Consider the following 20,471-nt stretch of genomic DNA (forward strand, 5'->3'; position numbering starts at 1 on the left):
ACACACGTTACAGGCCAGTTTACACTGCACATGTTAAAGTTCCAGTTTACACTGCACACATTACATGCTAGTTTACACTGCACACGTTACAGGCCAGTTTACACAGCACACGTTACAGGCCAGTTTACACTGCACACGTTACAGACCAGTTTACACTGCACACGTTACAGACCAGTTTACACAGCACACGTTACAGGCCAGTTTACACTGCACACGTTACAGGCCAATTTACACTGCACATGTTAAAGTTCCAGTTTACACTGCACATGTTACAGGCCAGTTTACACTGCACATGTTAAAGTTCCAGTTTACACTGCACACGTTACAGACCAGTTTACACTGCACACGTTACAGGCCAGTTTACACTGCACATGTTACAGGCCAGTTTACACTGCACACGTTACAGGCCAGTTTACACTGCACATGTTACAGACCAGTTTACACTGCACACGTTACAGGCCAGTTTACACTGCACATGTTACAGGCCAGTTTACACTGCACACGTTACAGGCCAGTTTACACTGCACACGTTACAGACCAGTTTACACTGCACACGTTACAGACCAGTTTACACAGCACACGTTACAGGCCAGTTTACACTGCACACGTTACAGACCAGTTTACACTGCACACGTTACAGGCCAGTTTACACTGCACATGTTAAAGTTCCAGTTTACACTACACACGTTACAGGCCAGTTTACACTGCACATGTTAAAGTTCCAGTTTACACTGCACACATTACATGCTAGTTTACACTGCACACGTTACAGGCCAGTTTACACTGCACATGTTAAAGTTCCAGTTTACACTGCACACATCACAGGCCAGTTTACACTGCACACGTTACAGGCCAGTTTACACTGCACATGTTAAAGTTCCAGTTTACACTGCACACGTTACAGGCCAGTTTACACTGCACATGTTAAAGTTCCAGTTTACACTGCACACATTACAGGCCAGTTTACACTGCACACATTACAGGCCAGTTTACACTGCACACGTTACAGGCCAGTTTACACTGCACACATTACAGGCCAGTTTACAGCTCAGCCGTGTGTGATCGGCCGATGGATACCACTGCATCATCACCAACATTCTATTATCGCTCGACTTTGTTTTAAAATGTTATTCAGCTGATGCTTTTAACCAGCTTACAGCTGCAAGCAACTTACAGTTCATTAGACTAAGCACGTGCGGTTAACGGCCATGCTCAAGGGCACCACAGCCACGCAGATCTTATCATGGCTACACCAGGGCTTGAACCCCCAACCTCCCAGGTCCCAGCCATGTACCTTATCCACGAGACTGCAGGCCTTTGACAAACACTGCCGCTCGTAAACAGGGTACACTACGAACACGTTGCCGAACGGGGAGACATTTGCAAGCTCAAGACATGGAGGCCAGTTGATGACGCTTTGCCAAAGATGATTACAGAGGAGAACGTTCTATAATAAGGTTGTCATGACAACTGAGGCAGCGACGGGGTCAGAGTTGGGTATAATTCACGTGTGTCTCAGCGGCACCAAGACGACAGCGATGACATTACATCGCCCGCCGCTCCCGCGCAAACTAAAAGCAACTGCAACCCGCCGTCACGTGACAATCGCCAGTGGCAACAAGCATACATACGTGATACATACGTGCTTATTTGCGTTACTGTCACCTTCCGGCCAACCTAGACCAGTCTGGCCCTTCTCCTCTGACCTCGCTCATTTCCCCGCAGAACTGCTGCTCACTGGATGTTTTTTGTTTTCCGCACCATTCTCTGCAAACTTTAGAGACTCACAGGAGAGCAGCAGTTGCTGAGATACGCAAACCACCCTATCTGGCATCAACAACCATTCCACAGACACTTAAATCACATTTATATTTTATCATTGCTACCTTTTACAGAAATGTAACATAGCAACATCTTCAGGTCCCTCACACTTACGCAACCCTGCCAGGACACCCTTTCTGCGTCTCCGCAATGCAATAAGGGTGCATGAATTGGCATTGACTAATTTAGTTAATGTAATGTACAAATCCACAAACAAAGCTGAACAGCTCAGTAGTTTGTAAACAATTACACGAGTTTGCGCCAATTCATGTAATCGTGTTGTAAAGCGTTGCCAACTTGCCAAACCCACTGACCAGAGGTGAGCGAGGTTTAGTCCTCATTGCAGAAACGTATTCAAATCAGTCAAAGCTTTTTCTCAGGCCAATCTGCCCGTTTCACCCTCAGGTGTTCGCTCAAATCTGCGGCTTTTTCTCTCCGCCGACAAGGTCAGAGTGAAGGACCTCGTGGAGGCCCAGCGCCTCGAGACAGCGGCACGGTCTCCGGCCCCCGTGCCGTACTTGACATTGCACAAGCCCCGTCGAAGCTAAAGCTCAAGTCCAGTCATCAGGTTTCAAAATGGAGGGCTCTGAAACCTCTACAAACAGGATTACCCGCTGTGCGAAAAGCAATCCCCCCCAGACCCACCTTCACCCTGATCCCCCTTCTTTTTTTCCTTTTTTTTCTAACTGACCAATTTACCTTCATTGTCCACGGTGCAGGCTAGCACACAAGCCCCTTGCTGGGACTGAAACACAAGGGCGTTGTGTAATCATTTTTCAATTTGTCTGAAGAGCTTTTTCCCACACCATTGTCTCTGTGTGTACATGCTTGAATGAAACCAATTACAACTTGTGTTTGATGGAGAATCGGTCTGAAGAAACACAATGTACACAGAAGGACCTGAGCATGCCCCAAAAAATAGGGTTTCATCCACACGAGTAGCTGCTTATCACAGAACATATAATTACTCAACCCTCTTCCTCAGAAGAACACATTTCGTCTGTGGGCGAAGAGCCAATTTCATTGGCTATTTTTAGTGACATTAGAATGAGTATTATTATATTTCAATTTGGAACCGGGGAGCCTTTTTGATGGATCAATCAAAACAGCAAACAGCAAAAAGATGAGCTTGTGAACTGTCATTCTGAAATTAATTTGACATTTATTTATGTTAAGAACTAACATATATTATTTGGCTAAACTGTACCCTTAGCCACAGCAACAATAATAATAATTGTAACTACAACAACAACAATAATAATACTAATAATAAGAATAATAAACTACTACTACTACTACTACTACTAATATCAATACTAATAATAATACTCCTACTGATAATAATAGTACTGATAATACTACTACTAATCATAGTAATAGTAATAATAATAACAATAAAAGTACTACTGATAATAATACTAATAATAATACTACTAATTCTAATAATAATATCTAGTTGGTGTATTATGGCAGTAACCCCCAATGGCTCCCTGCACGGGCGAGGGTGCCTGTGGCTCAGTGTTCAGGATGGCAGCAGTGCATCGAGAGCCCTGCTGTGTGGATTAGTCTCCCGACCCAGTGTCATAAACACATCCCCGCCCCACCGCCTGCAAACGGGGCCCCAGCCCCTGCTGGAGGATGCCCGCCAAGGCCATCAATCACCCGGCGTTCTCCCCGCCGACGCCGGGCTGCACAGGAGCCCGGAATACTAAGTCTGCGCCTTCCTGTCCCCTCCACCCCACCGGCTGGAGGTCTCCACCCCCCACAATGCCCCCCCCCCGTCTTTCAGAACCACCCTCCGCTCCCGACAGCACCACGTCCCACCCCGCCGCCCCCCCTCTCTGATTTTGCGAGGCGACACAATAAAAATGCGATCGCACGAAAATCAGAGATAACTTCCCTTTCGGAAACAAACAGGGCTGTGTCTGCACAGTCCCAGAACATTCTATAGACGACGTCGCAGAGTAAATGCTGTTCGAGGAATAATTGTTCGCATGCTGAATGCTCAAAACCAGCCAGCTAACATCTAGTGGCTGAGCAAGACAGAGGGACAGTTTCTGTTAGCTGTAAAAGAGACAAAAGAGACCGTGATTCACTTGAACGCCATTCAGATAGATGACATATTCTACACAATTCCCCACAGTCGCATGACAATATTCTCAAGGATTTCGAAAGAGTATGGGATGGAGACCTTGGACAGAGAAGTTGGGCAAGAAGTTCTGCAAAGTCTGCTCTGAAACCTCAGCCATGTGGGTGAAATACAAGCACTTAATTGTTAGCCTAGCCTAGCCTGACCATGCTATCGCAAAGGTTTGAAACAGATCCATAATAGCTGGTTTGCTTTTAATTATCCGCCCGCCCCTGTGAACTGCATACTTTATAACCCTTTGTGTGGACTTTCTACTTTATTTGCTAGTTTAATACCTCAACTGCTACCTCAACTTAAAAATACAGTAGTACACTTTGCAAATTAAAACATTTTTAAATAAGGTGTTAAACAAATATAAAACTGAAGTATGATTATTATTGTGTCTGAAACGTTTTGAACTTTTGTTTTTGTTTCTATTATGTTTTGTTATTGTATAGACTAAACCTAGTAGTGAAAGGGTTAAATATGTGAATATGTTATGTAAAAAGGGTAGGTGTAATAAGCTAAAGCTTCAGCCTACACCTTTTTGGTCAACATTGTAATTCATTATTTCTATGTGCATTCATTCTGTAAAAATTGTTAATAAGGACCGAAATAAATAACTACTACACCTACTATTACCACCAACTCAACCTATGATGAGCATCGCCCTATAGCCGGGTTCCTCCTGAGATTTCTTCCCATGAGGGAGTGTTTTTTACCTCTTGCACTCCAGGGGCTTAGGGCAGGTATACCCTTCTGTTACTCTGTAGAGCGTTTTTGTGCCAGTAGTCTGTGAAAAACGCTATACAAATAAAAATTGAATGGAACTTGAATCAATAGCCGTGCTCTTTACTCTTGTTTGTTGTTCAACCCGCTAAGCACTACACTACAAGTTCACAGTCAAACATGCTCAGGAAAAAGATACTGCCAACACTAGAGGCTATAAGCTAATATTACATTGTTATAAGCATGGCACAACACCTGCTATAACCAGCATATTTACAGCTTGCGATAGATGTCATCACACTGACATAGGCTATCACTTTGTAACAGTTATTTTAAAAACAAAATTTGCAAAGTTGGCTGCATATGATATGTGATATAGTGCTTGTCAAACCCTGTAAGGCACTTCCATAACGTGTGTTAGGTCACGATTGTGCTAGACTTTACGGCGCATAGTTCAAGAAAAGTGTTGTAGCCATAACCGTATTTCTTCAGCCGAAAATAAAACACGCTTTTCAGCAGGTAGCCTTTTATGTGGGTGCAGAATGATTTATTAATGATGAATTTCCTCGGAGGCCGAGAGCAGCGGAATTTAAGCATCTTGCCCTAGAACACGCAACAGCGGAAATGTAAGATTTTATAAGGCGCTGTGCAGTAACGCCTCGTGTGCGCACGTTTAATTACGGCCCTCAGCTTTATGGGCGACTCCACTGACGTACCCGGCGGACGGCAGCAGACGTTGTTGTTTTATCGGCTCTGCCACATTTCCCAGAAGCCTGTGAGGAGGATGACCCAGAATTCACGCTGAAGGTTTGCAAGACGCTGCCTGCGCTCCCTGCCGGTAAATCACAGCGGGGGTGCCCTGCCCAACAAAAATCTCCCCGAAATTCAGCCGTGCACTCCGGCAGCCGAGCACTCCGGCAGCCGAGCGGTCGCAAGATGGAAAGATCCGGATCTTCACTTCCCGTTGGAAATGAGCAGCTTCCTTTCCGTGCAAGGTTAACTGAATTTGGGTGTGTTCCCAAAAACGGACCCGAGTTAGCGCAGCTAAACAGACCGTACAGACTTCTGACACTGTTATAATGAGGACCTATCCGCACACAAGCGCTGAGGTACTTCAGGCTCTGTCTAGACGCACTAATGGATAGATAGATGGGTAGATAGCCAGCTTAGGAAAAAAAAAATGTTTGAAGAAAGTTGGAAAAGATTCCAGTTACGCCTGTCATTTGGCTGGGAGATAACACCAGAATGCCGTGTTAGAATGTAAGAGGAGAATGTTCCCCAAATAGTCTATTTATTGTTACGGAAAAGTTCTATCAAAGTCAGAGAAAAACTGTTTCAGGCACGCTGAATGCGAAATTACTGCCAACGCCGTCTGAAGGTTATCATTTAGTCTTGAGAAAACATCACGGAGGATACTTGTCAAGTGCGCTGAAATAACAGATTTATTTAACATTGATAACATCCCTGATAACAACGAAAACGAATGGCCACCCACAACTCATTTCACACACAAACAACGCTCGGAAGTCATTCCTGCAGGATGTGTTGTTGGGGCTTGCAGATTGCATTCAAGGGGAATCCATTACGTCTGAAAAATGGAAGTGTTTGTAATGTGTGCCCTCCTGACACTCAAGGAGGGTCCGCAGAAGAAAAGAAATGGTAATATACCATAGATAGATAGATAGGTATTGGTAGGTAGATAGATAGGTAGGTAGACTATTGTATGTGTATCCATAGGGTATTCCTATCCAGGTGTTTTCAGCTCCGACAACAAGTTTATTTTTTCTTCCCAATTTTAAAGAGATTATAAGGAGATAAATAGACACTTTTCTTTTTTTATAAAACTACATTTCCTTGAATAACATCCCAGTCCAAGTTCACATTTTATGGATCACGTTCACTGTCCAAAAAGTTTTATTTTAGTAATAGCTCTCTTTGGTACTAAGTCAAACATATCCAGTTAAATTGGCTAAATTGACTAAAGTGGCTAAATTGCTTGACTGGGATCTGGAAGGTTGGTGGATTAAGCCCTTAGCCCCACATTGTTCCTGGGGGGGATTGGCCCCTGCTTAGCCTAATCAACTGTAAGTCGCTTTGGACCAAAGTGTCAGCTAAATCACTAAATGTAAAAGGAAAGGGTTTAGACCACAGCCTGGGACTGTGAGGAGCTGTTCCAGATAACCATACACGGTCAAAGGTCAAAGTGCAAGAACGCAAGAGGAATTATTATTATTATTATTATTATTATTATTATTATGAGAAGGAGACAGAGATGAAGAACAGAAAGACAGAAGAGGAAGAAGAAAAGGGAGAAGAAGAAGAAGAAGAAGAAGATGAAGATGATGATGATGATGATGATGATGATGATGATGATGACGATGATGGAGATGTCGTACCTTCCCGATGTACAGAGGCTCCAGCCCGGTGTACTCCTCCAGGACAAAGAACTGGTTCCAGACCCAGCCCCTCCGAGCCCTGTGGAGCAGCTGCCCTCTCGGCCCCGCCGGGCCCCTGGCTTGCGCCGGGGCCCACAGGAGGAGAGCGCCCAGCGCCCAGAGCACCCGGCAGGGCCCCGCCCCCGGGGCAGACCTCACCCCCATGCTGAGGTGAGCGTGCGCGGCGGAAATGGGCGACCGTGGAGGCGTGTCCACCGCTCCGCGGGCCAATGGGAAGGCGGCTGGGCGTCGGCCTTCGGGTGTCCCTTGGGGAGGTCGTGAAGCAGTCGCTCGCCCTGAAATTACAGCACAGGAAACATGCTGTCAGTGAGTCAGTCTGCTGTCAGTGAGTCAGTCTGCTGAAAAGCACAGGCACTGCGAAACCCTAACCCTGACCTCAACAGCAGCTGATGTTTATTATATTATTATATTATATTATATTATTATATTATTGGCATTTGGCAGACGCTCTTATCCAGAGCGACTTACAGTTGATTAGACTAAGCAGGAGACAATCCTCCCCTGGAGCAGTGCATGGGTTAAGGGCCTTGCTCAAGGGCCCAACGGCTGTGTGGATCTTATTGTGGCTACACCGGGATTAGAACCACCGACCTTGCGTGTCCCAGTCATTCACCTTCCCAGTCATTTACCTTAACCACTACGCTACAGGCCGCCCTTGCACATTAGACTGTCAGAAAAAAAATAATAGTTCCAGAAGGAACCCTGCGATTCCATGGAAGAACCCGATCTGGTAAAAGGGTTCTGTGTCGGGCAAAACGGTTTCACACGCCACACCTGTGAGAAAGGGTTCCAAACAGAACTGAAAAGGGTTCCTCTTTGGAGCCAAATAACCTTTTTTTTTTTTTTTTTTTTTTTTTTAGAGAGTGTGTCAAATGAAACATGTACTAATATTATGAGTGTCTCCGTTGTTATTGCTCCTCTCGGATGGTGAGGAAAATAAGAGCGGAGCCAGACACGGGTGAGCTTCGTGCACAGCCTTTGTGCTCTTCTGTTGACGATAATGACAAAATAAGAATATAAGAATACATAATGGCCATTCAGCCCGGCTCGCTCTCTCCATTTACTCACACACTGGAGAGCGTACCCAGCGCTCCCCGTTTACCTGCGCACCGCGCGGGAGGAAAACCTCCAGTGCTAATTCAACTCGGGGTACGCACGTGGGCCGTTGCATTTCATTGCGTCACGGGCATTTAGCAGACGCTCTTAGCCAGAGCGACGCACGGTGAAGTGCGGATCAGACCCAGGGACAAGTGCGCTGAAAACCCCAGAGGGAAGAACGGTTCCAAGAGCGAGAGAGATCACACAGATAAAACTTCAACCCTTGAAGAATAAATAAACTTTCCAAGTAGCATACCGCGGCTGGCAGCTAGAATACCCCGAATACTAAAATAATTATACACAAGCGCAATTATCACCGATACCATACACATAGCGTGCAGGAGTACTTATGGCAGTGAGGTAGGGAGGGAAAGGTGCCTGAAGAGGTGAGTTTTTCGGTCTGCGCTCGACAGTGGGAAGTGTTGAAGGGGTCCCTCACACATACGCGCCCGCTGACGAATGCTGGGATTGGCTCGCTGGCGTTACGCTCTGGGATTTTACGAATCTCTTCCAGGTCCCTTCGCTACATCAGCATAACAACATACGGCACAGGCCCCCACAGTCTGACAGCCCATCCAAATGAGTCTTTTTTTTATCACCAATTATCACACAATGCCAATGCGCAGACACAATTTTTAAATAAAAATTCAACTCCATCAGAGTAACTTCGAGTACAAACGGGCCCGTTATTATGCGTTGTGTGAGACTTAACTTAACTCTGAACACTTTGCCGTGTAACGCTGCTTGTCTGACTGTTTGAATCGGCGGGTAAGTGGCAGGATTGTGTTCGCGCTGAGCCTCCCTGCGTGCCTCTACGCCGGGGGAAAGACACCGGGCCCCGAGGGAGACGCCGCGCGCTTTATCACGTCTGACGGTCTCCCGAGTTTTTCTCTCCTTTCTCCTTTCTCTTCTCCTTCACATTCAACAACCTGTGAAAATGGCCCCTGCTTTTGTGCGGGTAACAGACGTTCGAGTGGGCGGAAGAAGCGGAGAAAAATAGAGAGCCGGAGAGAGTGGGAAAGAGAGAGAGGGAAAAAAAAAACCGAAACTCTATTATGTTTTGGCGAGAGAGCGGCCATTGTGCTCCGTGCGACACTCTCTGAATCTCCAAACTCAGTTAATCATTATTGAAGGGGAACAAAGGGCGGGGAAGGGGCGGGGGGCGTGGCCGCATTGTTTGGGGTCCGGGGCGGGAGTCTGTTCCCTGCCGGGGCCTTTCAGCTCCCCTGCGTGGCTGACAAAACGCTGGAGCCCTGACCTACCCGGCCTGCTCTTTCTTCACTGTCAAACGGGCCCTTGTCATTATGAAGTCAAATTAGCTCCTGACTGCTCCCCCGCACCTCTCTCTCCAAAACCGCCCCCTCCTCCCTCTCCTCTCCCCCCTCCTCCTCCCTCCAGGGGTCAAGGCCTGTGCCCCAACGCATTCGCTCCCATTTTGTCGTGTCTAATGAGGGGACATGCTACATAATCGCCCTGGCAAAACATTCCACGCATCTTTCTTCGGCTAATCTTATGGCTTTTCACTTGTTAGAGAAAGGGAGGCCTCGTTAGCATCTGCCACACAGGCGCGGGTCAGCATCTCGTACGAGGGAGACGGTTCTGCAGGCTCGGGAACGAGGACGAGGGAGGGAGACGGAGAAGGAGACGTAGCCTTTTCACGTTTGTCGCTCTCCGGCTGTTCTTTTCAGAAAAGCGCCGTTTTTTGTGCTTTTATGTGTCGGATGTTCTCACAGAGGAGCGGCCCACTTCACAGTCGGAGTTTCTCCCGCACGTGGAGCGGCCGTTCCTGGCAGCAAATCGAACGGCTGTTTGCGGACGGACGGGTCTCATTCTCAGTCCGCCTGCGTCGTCGCTGACCTCCCGTTTGGGCTTGTCACCGGTTCTACCCGGTGCATTTTAACATAGCGCCACACCTCAAGCGCCATTGTCCCACGGAGACAGAGATAAATGAAGAAGAGTGACACAGAAAATTGAGTGTTTTTGTTTACTCCGGCACTTTCACTCTGGGTCTGCCGTTTACAGACAAACAAAGACCCTGAGCGAAGAAGCACTTTTCTTCACAGGCGGAGGAGAGGAATAGAGAGGAGGGGGGGGAAGTGGAGAGAGAGTGACAGAGCGAGAGAGAGAGTGCAAGAAAGGGGAAAAGAGAAATGGAGAGAGAGAGAGAGGGAGAGAGAGGAAGAAGGGGAAAGGGAGCGAGAGAGAGAATAAGAGAAAGACAGAGGGAGAGAGAGGGGGCTGGAGAAAGAGGAAGATAGAAGAGGGAAGGGAGAGAGAGAGAGAGAGGGAGGGAGAGAAAGACAGAGGGAGAGAGAGGGGGCTAGAGAAAGAGGAAGATAGAAGAGTGAAGGGAGAGAGAGAGAGGGGAAAAGGGAGAGAGAGGGAATGAAAGAAAGACAGACAGAGACAGAGAGAGAGAGAGAAACAGAGAGATAATGACATGGCCAGCCTTGGCAGTTGAAAGTTTTCGTTAGCCGCTCCCTGCCTGCTCACACAGGCCTGTCCTCCGTAGGTCTGAGGCCCGTGTCCAGTTCAGCAGCCCCCCAAACGGCCTCTTTTCCTCCCTAAACGGAGCGTTTAAAGAGGGAGGGACCCCAGGGGACAGGCGGGCTCCAGCACGGAGACCCTCCTCGGGGGGTACGTTATGCCTAATTTGTTAACCACAATCGATTTGGCACGGTGCAGAGTGCTGCCACCAGCGAGGCCATTCATACCTATGTCCTACGGAGGGGCCGGGGGGGAGACATGGGGCCGCCTCTCAGCGCCCCAGACCCTCCGCCGCGCTGGGCTGGAGCCGGCCGGCCCACAGAACCTCCCTGTCCTACAGCGACCCACAGAACCCAGAATCTCACTGTCCTATTGGTGACCCGCAGAACCCAGAACCTCCCTGTCCTACAGCGACCCACAGAACCCAGAACCTCACTGTCCTATCAGCGACCCATAGAACCCAGAATCTCACTGTCCTATCAGCGACCCATAGAACCCAGAATCTCACTGTCCTATTGGTGACCCACAGAACCCAGAATCTCACTGTCCTATCAGCGACCCATAGAACCCAGAATCTCACTGTCCTATTGGTGACCCACAGAACCTCCGTTCCTATTGGCCGACCCGAGGAACCTCCCCGTCTGGTGTTTGGCCCAACGTTTGGCGCAGGGCTCCCCAACCCTGGTCCCGGAGAGGCAGAGACTCTGCTGCTTTTCGTTTTTGACCCGGGTCTGTACTGGGCTCTGATTTATAGGGTGAAAACAAACGGCGGTAGAGCTCAGGGGTTTGGCTTAGAGATCTCTCATCGTGTCAGGACCGCGCGCGGGGCAGAGGAAGTGTCCGCGAATCGCCCATCTCACATCTGCATGTACGCCCAGCCCCCGAGCAGATTACACAATCCATTTACTAACTCACAATCCGTTTATACCGCCGGAGATCCCTTTCTTACCAAAGTAATTCCGCCAAAGTACTTCTGCTCAGGGCCGCGATGGCAGCGTCCCAGCTGGGACTTAAACTTACCGCCCGGCGTCTCCGGGGCGCGCGGGGGCGTCTCTTTAGCGCACGCGCGCGTCCCGGGCCTGATCTCCTCCGGGGGTAATCAGGTTTATGTTATCTTAACGTCCCCCTGTAAGCGGGGGGTTTTCCCGGGCGCTCGGCGGCCCTGGTGGCTGCTCCGCGGCTCTGGCGGCGGGAACCGCGGCGGTTTGACAGTGATGTGCGGTTTCCGCCGCCCGCCAGAGAGACACCCGCCCACGCCGGGCCCGAAAAAAGCCCGCGTCCGCAGATCCATTCCCCGCAAAGTGCATCTTCTGAGCGAGAGACAGGGCTGGGGAACGACACCATCTGTACAGGTTTTTCTTTTTTTTTTGTGCTTTTTTTGCGACTCTGTCAAACAGACGACTGTCATCAAAGGCAATCTGGAACGACGCAGAAGAAGGGAGAGAAAAAAATCTCTCTCCCATCACATGACAAATGGCTCTGTGAGAAGGGCCGTTCAATCGCAGCGATCGTACCCTCTCCCTCCCCCAAAAACCTTCCACTCTTCCCCAAAAACAGCAGCAGAAACAGCCCCTGCCCCAGGGCCCCTATCCCAGGTCCCTGACTGTGTTACCCCCCCTCTCCCGTTTCTGCAGACCCCGTGCAAGAGCTTCTTTGGGGGTGGGGGGGGTTCTTTGTGAGATATAGTTCATTATCTTCTCCTTTTTCCTGGCGCCCCAACTGCTTCTATGTGTCATGGGTGGCTGCTTCCCAGAATGCATTAGGAGCACTAAGCCTGGTTTCATTAACAGGAGGAAGGGCACAAAATGATAATAATAATAACAATAATAATCATCATAATCATTTTCCCCCATTTACATTCTATTTCTATCAGTCTCTCCCTCTCTATTTCTCTCTCTCGCACCCTCTCTCCCTCTCTCTCTCCTTCCCTCTCTGCAGCTCTTTCGCTCATTCATTACTTGGCGGGGAACATAAAAGGGCCTTGTCATTTATGGCGAAATTAAATCAAACAAACTGGCATTCATCCCAAGTGGCGGGGCATGGAGCTGATGTCATTCTGCATGAGTGTCAAATCTGGGGTGAGGTGGGGGTGAGGTGGGGGTGGGACGTGGGACGTGGGACGTGGGGGGGTGGTTGTAGTGGTTGGTAATCAGCATCAGTCCAGCACAAACAGAAAGTTCAGTTCCGGGCCGTTCCGTTAACCCCTGGGACTGGAGCAGAGGCAGATGAAGCAGAGGCAGAGCTCCTGGTTTTGTGTCACCGCTCAGAAGGAGACGGGGGGGGTAGACTGACGCACCGGATGACTAAGTCTGGATTCCGTGCCGGTGCGGGGGGAACGCGTTCCGGAGGAGAGTTCGGGAGAGGGCGTTTGGGGGCGCGGGGGCGTTATTTCCGGGTCTGACGCCAGCGGACGTCGAGCCTCACTCCCGGACGCGCTAACCGAGATCATGGCGGAGGACGCGCCCCGTTGCCCCAGCGACTGTCAATCACTCCCCGCTCACTCCTCCATGCCGAGCGCAAAGACGGCAGGCGGTCTAATGAGCTCCGCGTAAAGTCTTCATCGGGGGAGACTGAAACCCCATTCACGCCGTCTGACGAATGGGCCCCGGCGTAACTCAGGAGTCGCGGACGACAAAAAAACAGACTGAACTCACGGAGGATGAAAGAGCCGGCACGCATTAACGGCAGACCGTATGCTTACATCAAATCTGAAATTTCAATTCCCGCGAATCGTCTCTCCACAATAGGGCAGCACGATATGATGGTTCATGAAAGGGGCGCACGGCGCTGAACTTCATAGCGATTGTGCATTGCTTTTAAAAGGTGCAATTATTATTTTGCTGCATAAAACACATTAGTCGGTGAGCAACCTGCCTGAAGATCTCGTTCTTCGGGCCTTAAGATCTCTCTCAACATTTCAAGGCTTTTTAAAACACCGCTGTCACAGTTGTAAAATGTTGAGCACACCACCAGGTTAATAATGAGCACCATTTTGTAAGAAATTACAGAACTCTGCCGTGACTCAGAAAGAAAGTTAACATTCAGCATCTTACCTTCTCACTTTCTTTACTCAGTTCTTCTTTCTTTTCTCTCTTTCTTTTTCTCTTTCTTTCTCTTTTTCTTCCCTCTCTTCCACACTCACTAAATTTCTCCCTGAAAACTTTTTTGTTTGTTTTAATTTTTAACTTCCTGAGATTAATGCAGCCTCTGCCCTGACGTCTCTCTCTCTGTCTCTGGAGTCACCTTGAGCATCACTCCGGCACTCTCAAAGTTTCAGCCCCTCAGCACTGACCGAGCAGCCAATCAGAGAGAGAGAGAGAGAGAGAGAGAGAGAGAGAGAGCAGTGAGAGAGAGAACATGAGAGTTCGAGGACAATTGACAGAGAAAGCAAGTTGGAAAGAGGTGGAGACTGAGCGAGAGAGAGAGAGAGAGAGAGAGCAGTGAACGAGAGAAACAGCAGAGAGACAGAGCGCAAGAGACAGAGCGAGCGAGAGAGAGTAAGAGAGAGAACATGAGAGTCAGAGGACAATTGACAGGGAAAGCAAGCTGGAAAGTGGTGGAGAGTGAGCGAGAGAGAGAGAGAGAGAGAGAGAGAGAGAGGATCCTTCCCTGTCCCCCCATGTAGCTGGATCATAATCCTGCATCTGTAAACTGAAGGTATTGAGAGGGGGTCGGTCTGGGGACGGGGGCAGGCACTATAAAAAGCCACTCATTTCATCTTCACATATTTGCAAGTGAATAAGGAGGAGGTGGGGTGGATGGATAGATGGGAGGGCAGTTATTTCCTTGAGTGTTGAAGAAGAAAACAGAAAGGGGGAGGGGGGGGGCGGGGGCAGGGGGGCCATCATCTCAGTTTTTCCGACCTCGTTCACTGTAGGATCACTCACGGGGAGTTTACGGACGTGAAAGACGCGGCAGGAAGCTACGCGTTATTCCACTTCCTGCGGAAAGACTCACGCGCGCAAGACAGGTTCCTTTCTTCTAAATCGGCATAAAAAAAAGATCTTGGAAATTGGGCGTGAGGTGATGCAAGCTGAACAGCTCACTCCGAGAATGAATCACCCTCGCCCGGCGAGAAACAGCCGGAATCTAGATGTCTGGGGTGGAAATATAAGCTGAGAGATGGTTTGACATAAATGGAGTAGGTAACCTGAATATAGCTCAGGTTTTACCCAGATATAGCCCTGGTACATCCGATTCGGCAAGAACACTTTCACTTTTCAACTAAATGTATCCAGGGTTTTTTTTGTTTTTTTTACTGGAATGCCTTGATGACGTTTCACCAACTTTTCACCACAAAAATGTTCCCCGCATAGTTAAGAGGGAATGGTGGCACCGGGGGTGTTAGGGACTTGTGGATTCAAACCAGCGCTGTATACAGTTCAACTGAAAATACACCCATTGCCCAAAGATGTGCATTCCTGCATTACCTGAGGTCAAATCCTGTTCCAAAACTGTTCCAAAGGGGGGGTGCATGAACTGCATTTTAAGTGAATAGGGGACATTTTAAAAGAAGTTGCTTCAGAAAGGCTATCTGAGACGTCCTTTGACATGAAAATAATTGGCTTATGATTTTGTGACAACACCGTACCCGAAACAACCTGTCATCCCTCCTCGCGTCATAAACCTCATAAAAAAAAAAAAACCCTCTTTGTTTTGTTTCGGCCATCGCTAAACGTTTCCTCGCTAACAATCTCGTCCTTAGCCTCTCGGGCCACTTCATCTTCCTGACAGAGTCGTTTTAAAAAGAAAAGAAAAGAAAATGGAAAGAAAAACAAGGGAGGAAAAGCTGCTCTCCGTGTGCCCAGGCAGATGGTCAAAAGGTTTCTCTCTCCATCAATTCAACATCTTCCTCTTTCTCCCGCCGCGTCCCTTTCAATATGCCTCTCCCTGGCTTGGCAGCCTTTTCTCCCGCCGTGTCCTCTGACCCCTCTGTTGCCGGGCGGATTTGACTGGTCGGCTCCGGAGCCGATCTGTCAGCGCGCGCTCCGTTAGCTCTCCCGAAAAGCTGCGGGTCCTCCCCTTCACCCCTCTCTCTTTTCATCTTGTTTCTTTTGGGGAAGGCGAGGGGTGAGGGGCGAGGGGCGGGGGGGGGGGGGGGGTGGCTTTCCACCTCACCGAGCAGCACCTCGCCCTCCCTCCCACCCCCTGCCCTCTCCCTGTTCTCCCTGGGACCCCCCCTCTCTCCCTGTTCTCCCTGGGACCCCCCCTTTCTCCCTGTTCTCCCTGGGACCCCCCCTCTCTCCCTGTTCTCCCAGGGACCCCCCCTCTCTCCCTGTCCCCCCCCCCCCCCCACTGAGCCCTAATTGGCAGAACAAATTGAAACGCCGGGCTTATCGAATCCCGTCCCTTTCATCGGAATTGAGGAGAAAGTTCCGGAAACAGGACCTGCCGGGGGGCCCTGACACAATGGCAGCGTAGAAATAGATTGGATACAGTTTCGGGGGTCCCCGGACACACAGGCCAGTGAGATATGTCAGATCTTAATAAGTGCGTGTCATTAGATTTCGTGGCTACGCCCCCCCCCCCTTCCCTTCTCTGACAGATTTCCTAGTCAGGGCTGAGCTGGAGCAAGGGGCTGGATGTTCGCTGTTACAAATTGCCGGCAATTCAGCCACTAACAATAAATTAGAACAATGGCATTTACGTCCCATTTAGGAGGCATTTAGCAGAAGCGCTTTTCCAGAGAGAATTACTAAAGTGCATGCATAGAGCTGCAAGCAATGAGCAGAATCAGTTTCACAAATGGCAGCAGTTAATACTTAAACCTGCAACATACCATCAGGCGCCACAGAGAGAGGTGCTGTGAGTAGCAGGGGGGGCACAAGGGCATTTCAGGTTAATGGGATTAGCCCTACTTCACTGAATGCCAAGGTTTTAGGACTCATCACAATTAGCTTTGGATATAATATAAGTCTTTTTTTAGACAGGTTTGCATCAAAGATTACTAGATCTTTTATGGCATTTTGAAATAACTTCTGTGTGGTCGTGTCCAAAGTAGTGAATGTAGCAATCATAAGAAATATTTTTTTTTAAACTATTCTTCAGGGGCAGTCAGTAGCCTAGTGGCTAATGTATAAGACTGGCCCTAAACCGTGCATTGCTCCAGGGGAGGATTGTCTCCTGCTTAGTCTAATCAACTGAACGCCACTCGAGATGAAAACATCAGCTAAATAACAAATAGTTCAATAACTGAACCCATAAATGTAAGATGTACATTGAGTTAAAATTTGTGAATGCACAGCGTTCTTCAAACCTTCTGAAGGCACCGTGTGCATTGAATGAACTGTTTACAGTGGAGCCATGCAGAGGAACTCTCACAGTGCAGCGGAACTCTCACAGTGCAGAGGAGCTCTCACAGTGCAGAGGAACTCTCACAGTGCAGAGGAACTCTCACAGTGCAGAGGAACTCTCACAGTGCAGAGGAGCTCTCACAGTGCAGAGGAACTCTCACAGTGCAGAGGAACTCTCACAGTGCAGAGGAGCTCTCACAGTGCAGAGGAACTCTCACAGTGCAGAGGAACTCTCACAGTGCAGCGGAACTCTCACAGTGCAGAGGAACTCTCATAGTGCAGAGGAACTCTCACAGTGCAGAGGAACTCTCACAGTGCAGAGGAACTCTCATAGTGCAGAGGAACTCTCACAGTGCAGAGGAAGAGAGGGGGAGAGAGAGGAGTGAGAAAGAGAGGGGGAGAGAGAAGAGAGAGAGGAGTGTGAGAGAGAGGGGGAGAGAGAGGAGGGAGAGAGAGAAGGGGAGAGAGGGAGAGAGAGGAGAGAGAGAGAGGGGGAGAGAGGGAGAGAGAGAGGGGGAGAGAGGGAGAGAGAGAAAGAGTGCAGGGGTAAGAGAGGGGTAGAGAGAGAAAGAGTGCGGTGGTAAGAGAGGGGTAGAGAGAGAGAGAGAGAAAGAGTGTGGTGTAAGAGAGAGAGGAGAGAGATAGAGAGAGTGAGCAAGAGAGAGAGAGGAGAGAGAGAAAAAGTGTGGTGGTAAGAGAGGGAGAGAGGATGGGGTAGATTGGGAGAGAGTGAGAAAGAGAAGAAATTAAGCTCCTGCAAAACCCGCTTCATGAGAACTTTTTCAGTAAATTACCAGACTGTTTCTAACTGAGCATATCCAAGTAAGCAGAGGAAACTCTTGGAAAAAGTCTTCCAAAGTTCACATTCCTCCACAGAAAGAGAGTCAGAAAAACGCTGATTCAGCCTTTGGGTCTTTGTCATTCGGCTGCTATTTCTGTCCTAGGACACAGCAGTGTGACGGCACTCTTTAGGACTCTTAGGAGTGACTGCACTCTTCTCTAGATGTTATTTTTCATTTGGTTTCTCCAATGGAGAGGACACAGGCTCTAAACTGCCTGTTAGGAGGCGGACATCCTGCAAAGATTTGTGTCCGTCAAAATCACGGGCACCTATCAATGGCGATGACTGAAACATCTGTCTCTCTGTCCACTCCCAAAGACTGTTAGCGCTGACCAACTGCACAGAACTGTGAACAATATCCTCCAACTACCATGTCTCAAAATCTGAAATGCTGGATATTTTCTGAAAATGGCAAGGTTTTCCTGTGGGATCCAGACTTAAATAATTAGCAGAACGCTGGGTTGTCAGTCTTGGAAATTTTGATTAGCATCTGTTAAATATCTCTATAAATACACTCAGGCTGAGAGACAGATTTTAATCTGTTTTAACCTAAAGTTACAGCCCCTCACTGGTTGAATCCTGTAACTAAGGAAAGGACGCTTTGGAAATTGGAAACATGATTAGAATGGCATAAATCCAAGAAATGTAATTAACCGTGTGATTGAGTAAACACAACTTAATCGGCGTCAGACATTTTTTTCCCAAGACCGGCCCAGGTCCAACACTCTCGCGTACTGTACGCTCGCTCAGCTCCCCCTCCGAGGAGCGGCGCATGAAAGAGCGGTGGAGATTTCAGAAGAGGAGAGAAACAAATCTGTTCAGTGTCGGTGGAGATGAGAGGCGGAGCACGTTCGCTCAGCCCCAGATTAAAAGCGGCAAGGCCAAAATCAAAAACTACAAAGCCCGTCCCTCATCTCGGCGGGGCGCGCGGAGACGAACCTTTTCATCTCCTTCCCCCTGCGTGGCAGGTGGAAACAAAGGAAAGCCGTACGCGCGCACGGATCGGCTCATTTACATCCCGCGGATGAGGCGTTCGAGCCGCGGTGCGGCGCGCAAAAGTGCTTGTTTGTAAACAGAGAAACACGTTACCCCTTTTTACCTTGATGTTGCAGGCGTTTCAAGTTTGCAACGGATGTTGTCGCGACTTTCAAAAGTTGTGCGTACAGTAGCTACCCGCTCGTGCCCCCGTTACCGAAACAACGTGGAATTACGCGTCTGTGTGTTTGTTATAAAGGAACTGAAATGTCTGCATTATGGGGCTTGCTTATGATTCTTCTACGTTGACTCTCTCTCCATCTTACACGCTAGACCTTGGATTCCCGAAAGGAACAGCTTTGTGTGTCGGCTCCCGGCGATGCGCCAGCGGTGAGCCGACACACAAAGCTGTTCCTTTCGGGATGAAAGGACGCTCCTAGCCTTTTGATCAGGCGCTCCCGCGGGGGTTCGCCCGGGGAAGCGTCCCCGGCACAGACGGGAGCCGAAGAGACAGAAGTCTCCAAACACGGGGGGACGCAAACCTCTCCAAACCTGCCTCTTCCGATATTTAGCCCATCTCTCCTGTCACTTCCAATACACCAGAGAAATACGCTCCTTCAGCATGGCCATGGCTCCGTTACATGAGGGATGACATCGAGCATGAATGTACCGCAAACAATAAAGCTCCTATTGTGCTGGGCACTGGAGAGCAAGACAAATACACTGTCATTAACGCCTTAAATCCGCAATGTACGTACTGTATTCAACATATTCAATATATAAAGCACCGAGTTATGTACGTAGCTAGTGTTTATCTAAAATAATAATAATACAAATAAAAATAAACTCAACTCTTTACGTAAAGGAAATAAAACAAGAAACCGATTAAATTAAAAGGTGCTGGCATACAATCCACGACAATAGCATTTTAAAGGATATATGAATGATAAAAAAATGACAGTTCTGAAGAGTGACAGATTACAGAAGAAGAGCAATAGGTAGATGATAGCGAGAAATAAATATTATTTCAGTTCATTCCACGCCATAACGAATACAATTTGAAAACAAAAATCAGAGTCAACTCCCAGATGCAAGGTTCAGCAATGTTGCGTGATATTAAGGCACAGAAATACCTTTTCCGTCTTTAATTTCTGGTTTTGGTTGTCATGGTGATCGTTCCCCCATTACAACAAGGACAAAAAAGAGAAAAAAACAGCCAAGTGTGTAATGTGATCTGATGACCTAATGGCCCGGTTTGGAAACACGGCTTTCCTTCGGGCTCGGAAGTCAGTGGCACGGACCGTTATAAATCAGCACACTCCATTAAACCTGCGGAATCTGGGAGGTTTAAATCTCCTCACTGGGAAGCTGATGCGCTGGACTGAGCTACCTGATCCAGGCGGGCATGAAGCCCTCAGGAGGCCAGAATAAACGCACAGGGTCCCCTCTCAACTAGGAGACAAAGGTCCAGTCTGTGCGGAGTTTGCATGTTCTCCCCGTGTTCGCGTGGGTTTCCTCCGGTTACTCCGGTTTCCTCCCACAGTCCAAAGACATGCAGGTTAGGCTGATTGGAGAGTCTAAATTGCCCGTGGGTATGAGTGTGTGAGTGAATGGTGTGCCCCGCGGTGGACTGGCGACCTGTC

At 48.7% G+C, this 20,471-nt stretch overlaps 1 protein-coding gene across 1 annotated transcript in view; it reads right to left on the reverse strand.

Moving 5' to 3' along the window:
• Window positions 1-7,278, reverse strand: part of LOC133126717 (cadherin-20-like) — a 27,655-nt gene extending 20,377 nt beyond the window's left edge. Inside the window, exon 1 of the mRNA XM_061239054.1 lies at window positions 7,075-7,278. Coding sequence (XP_061095038.1) covers window positions 7,075-7,278 — 204 coding nt within the window. The remainder of the gene's footprint in view (window positions 1-7,074) is intronic.
• Between the last annotated feature and the right edge of the window lie 13,193 nt (window positions 7,279-20,471).

This window comes from Conger conger, chromosome 4, assembly GCF_963514075.1.
Source record: "Conger conger chromosome 4, fConCon1.1, whole genome shotgun sequence".
Taxonomy (NCBI): domain Eukaryota; kingdom Metazoa; phylum Chordata; class Actinopteri; order Anguilliformes; family Congridae; genus Conger; species Conger conger.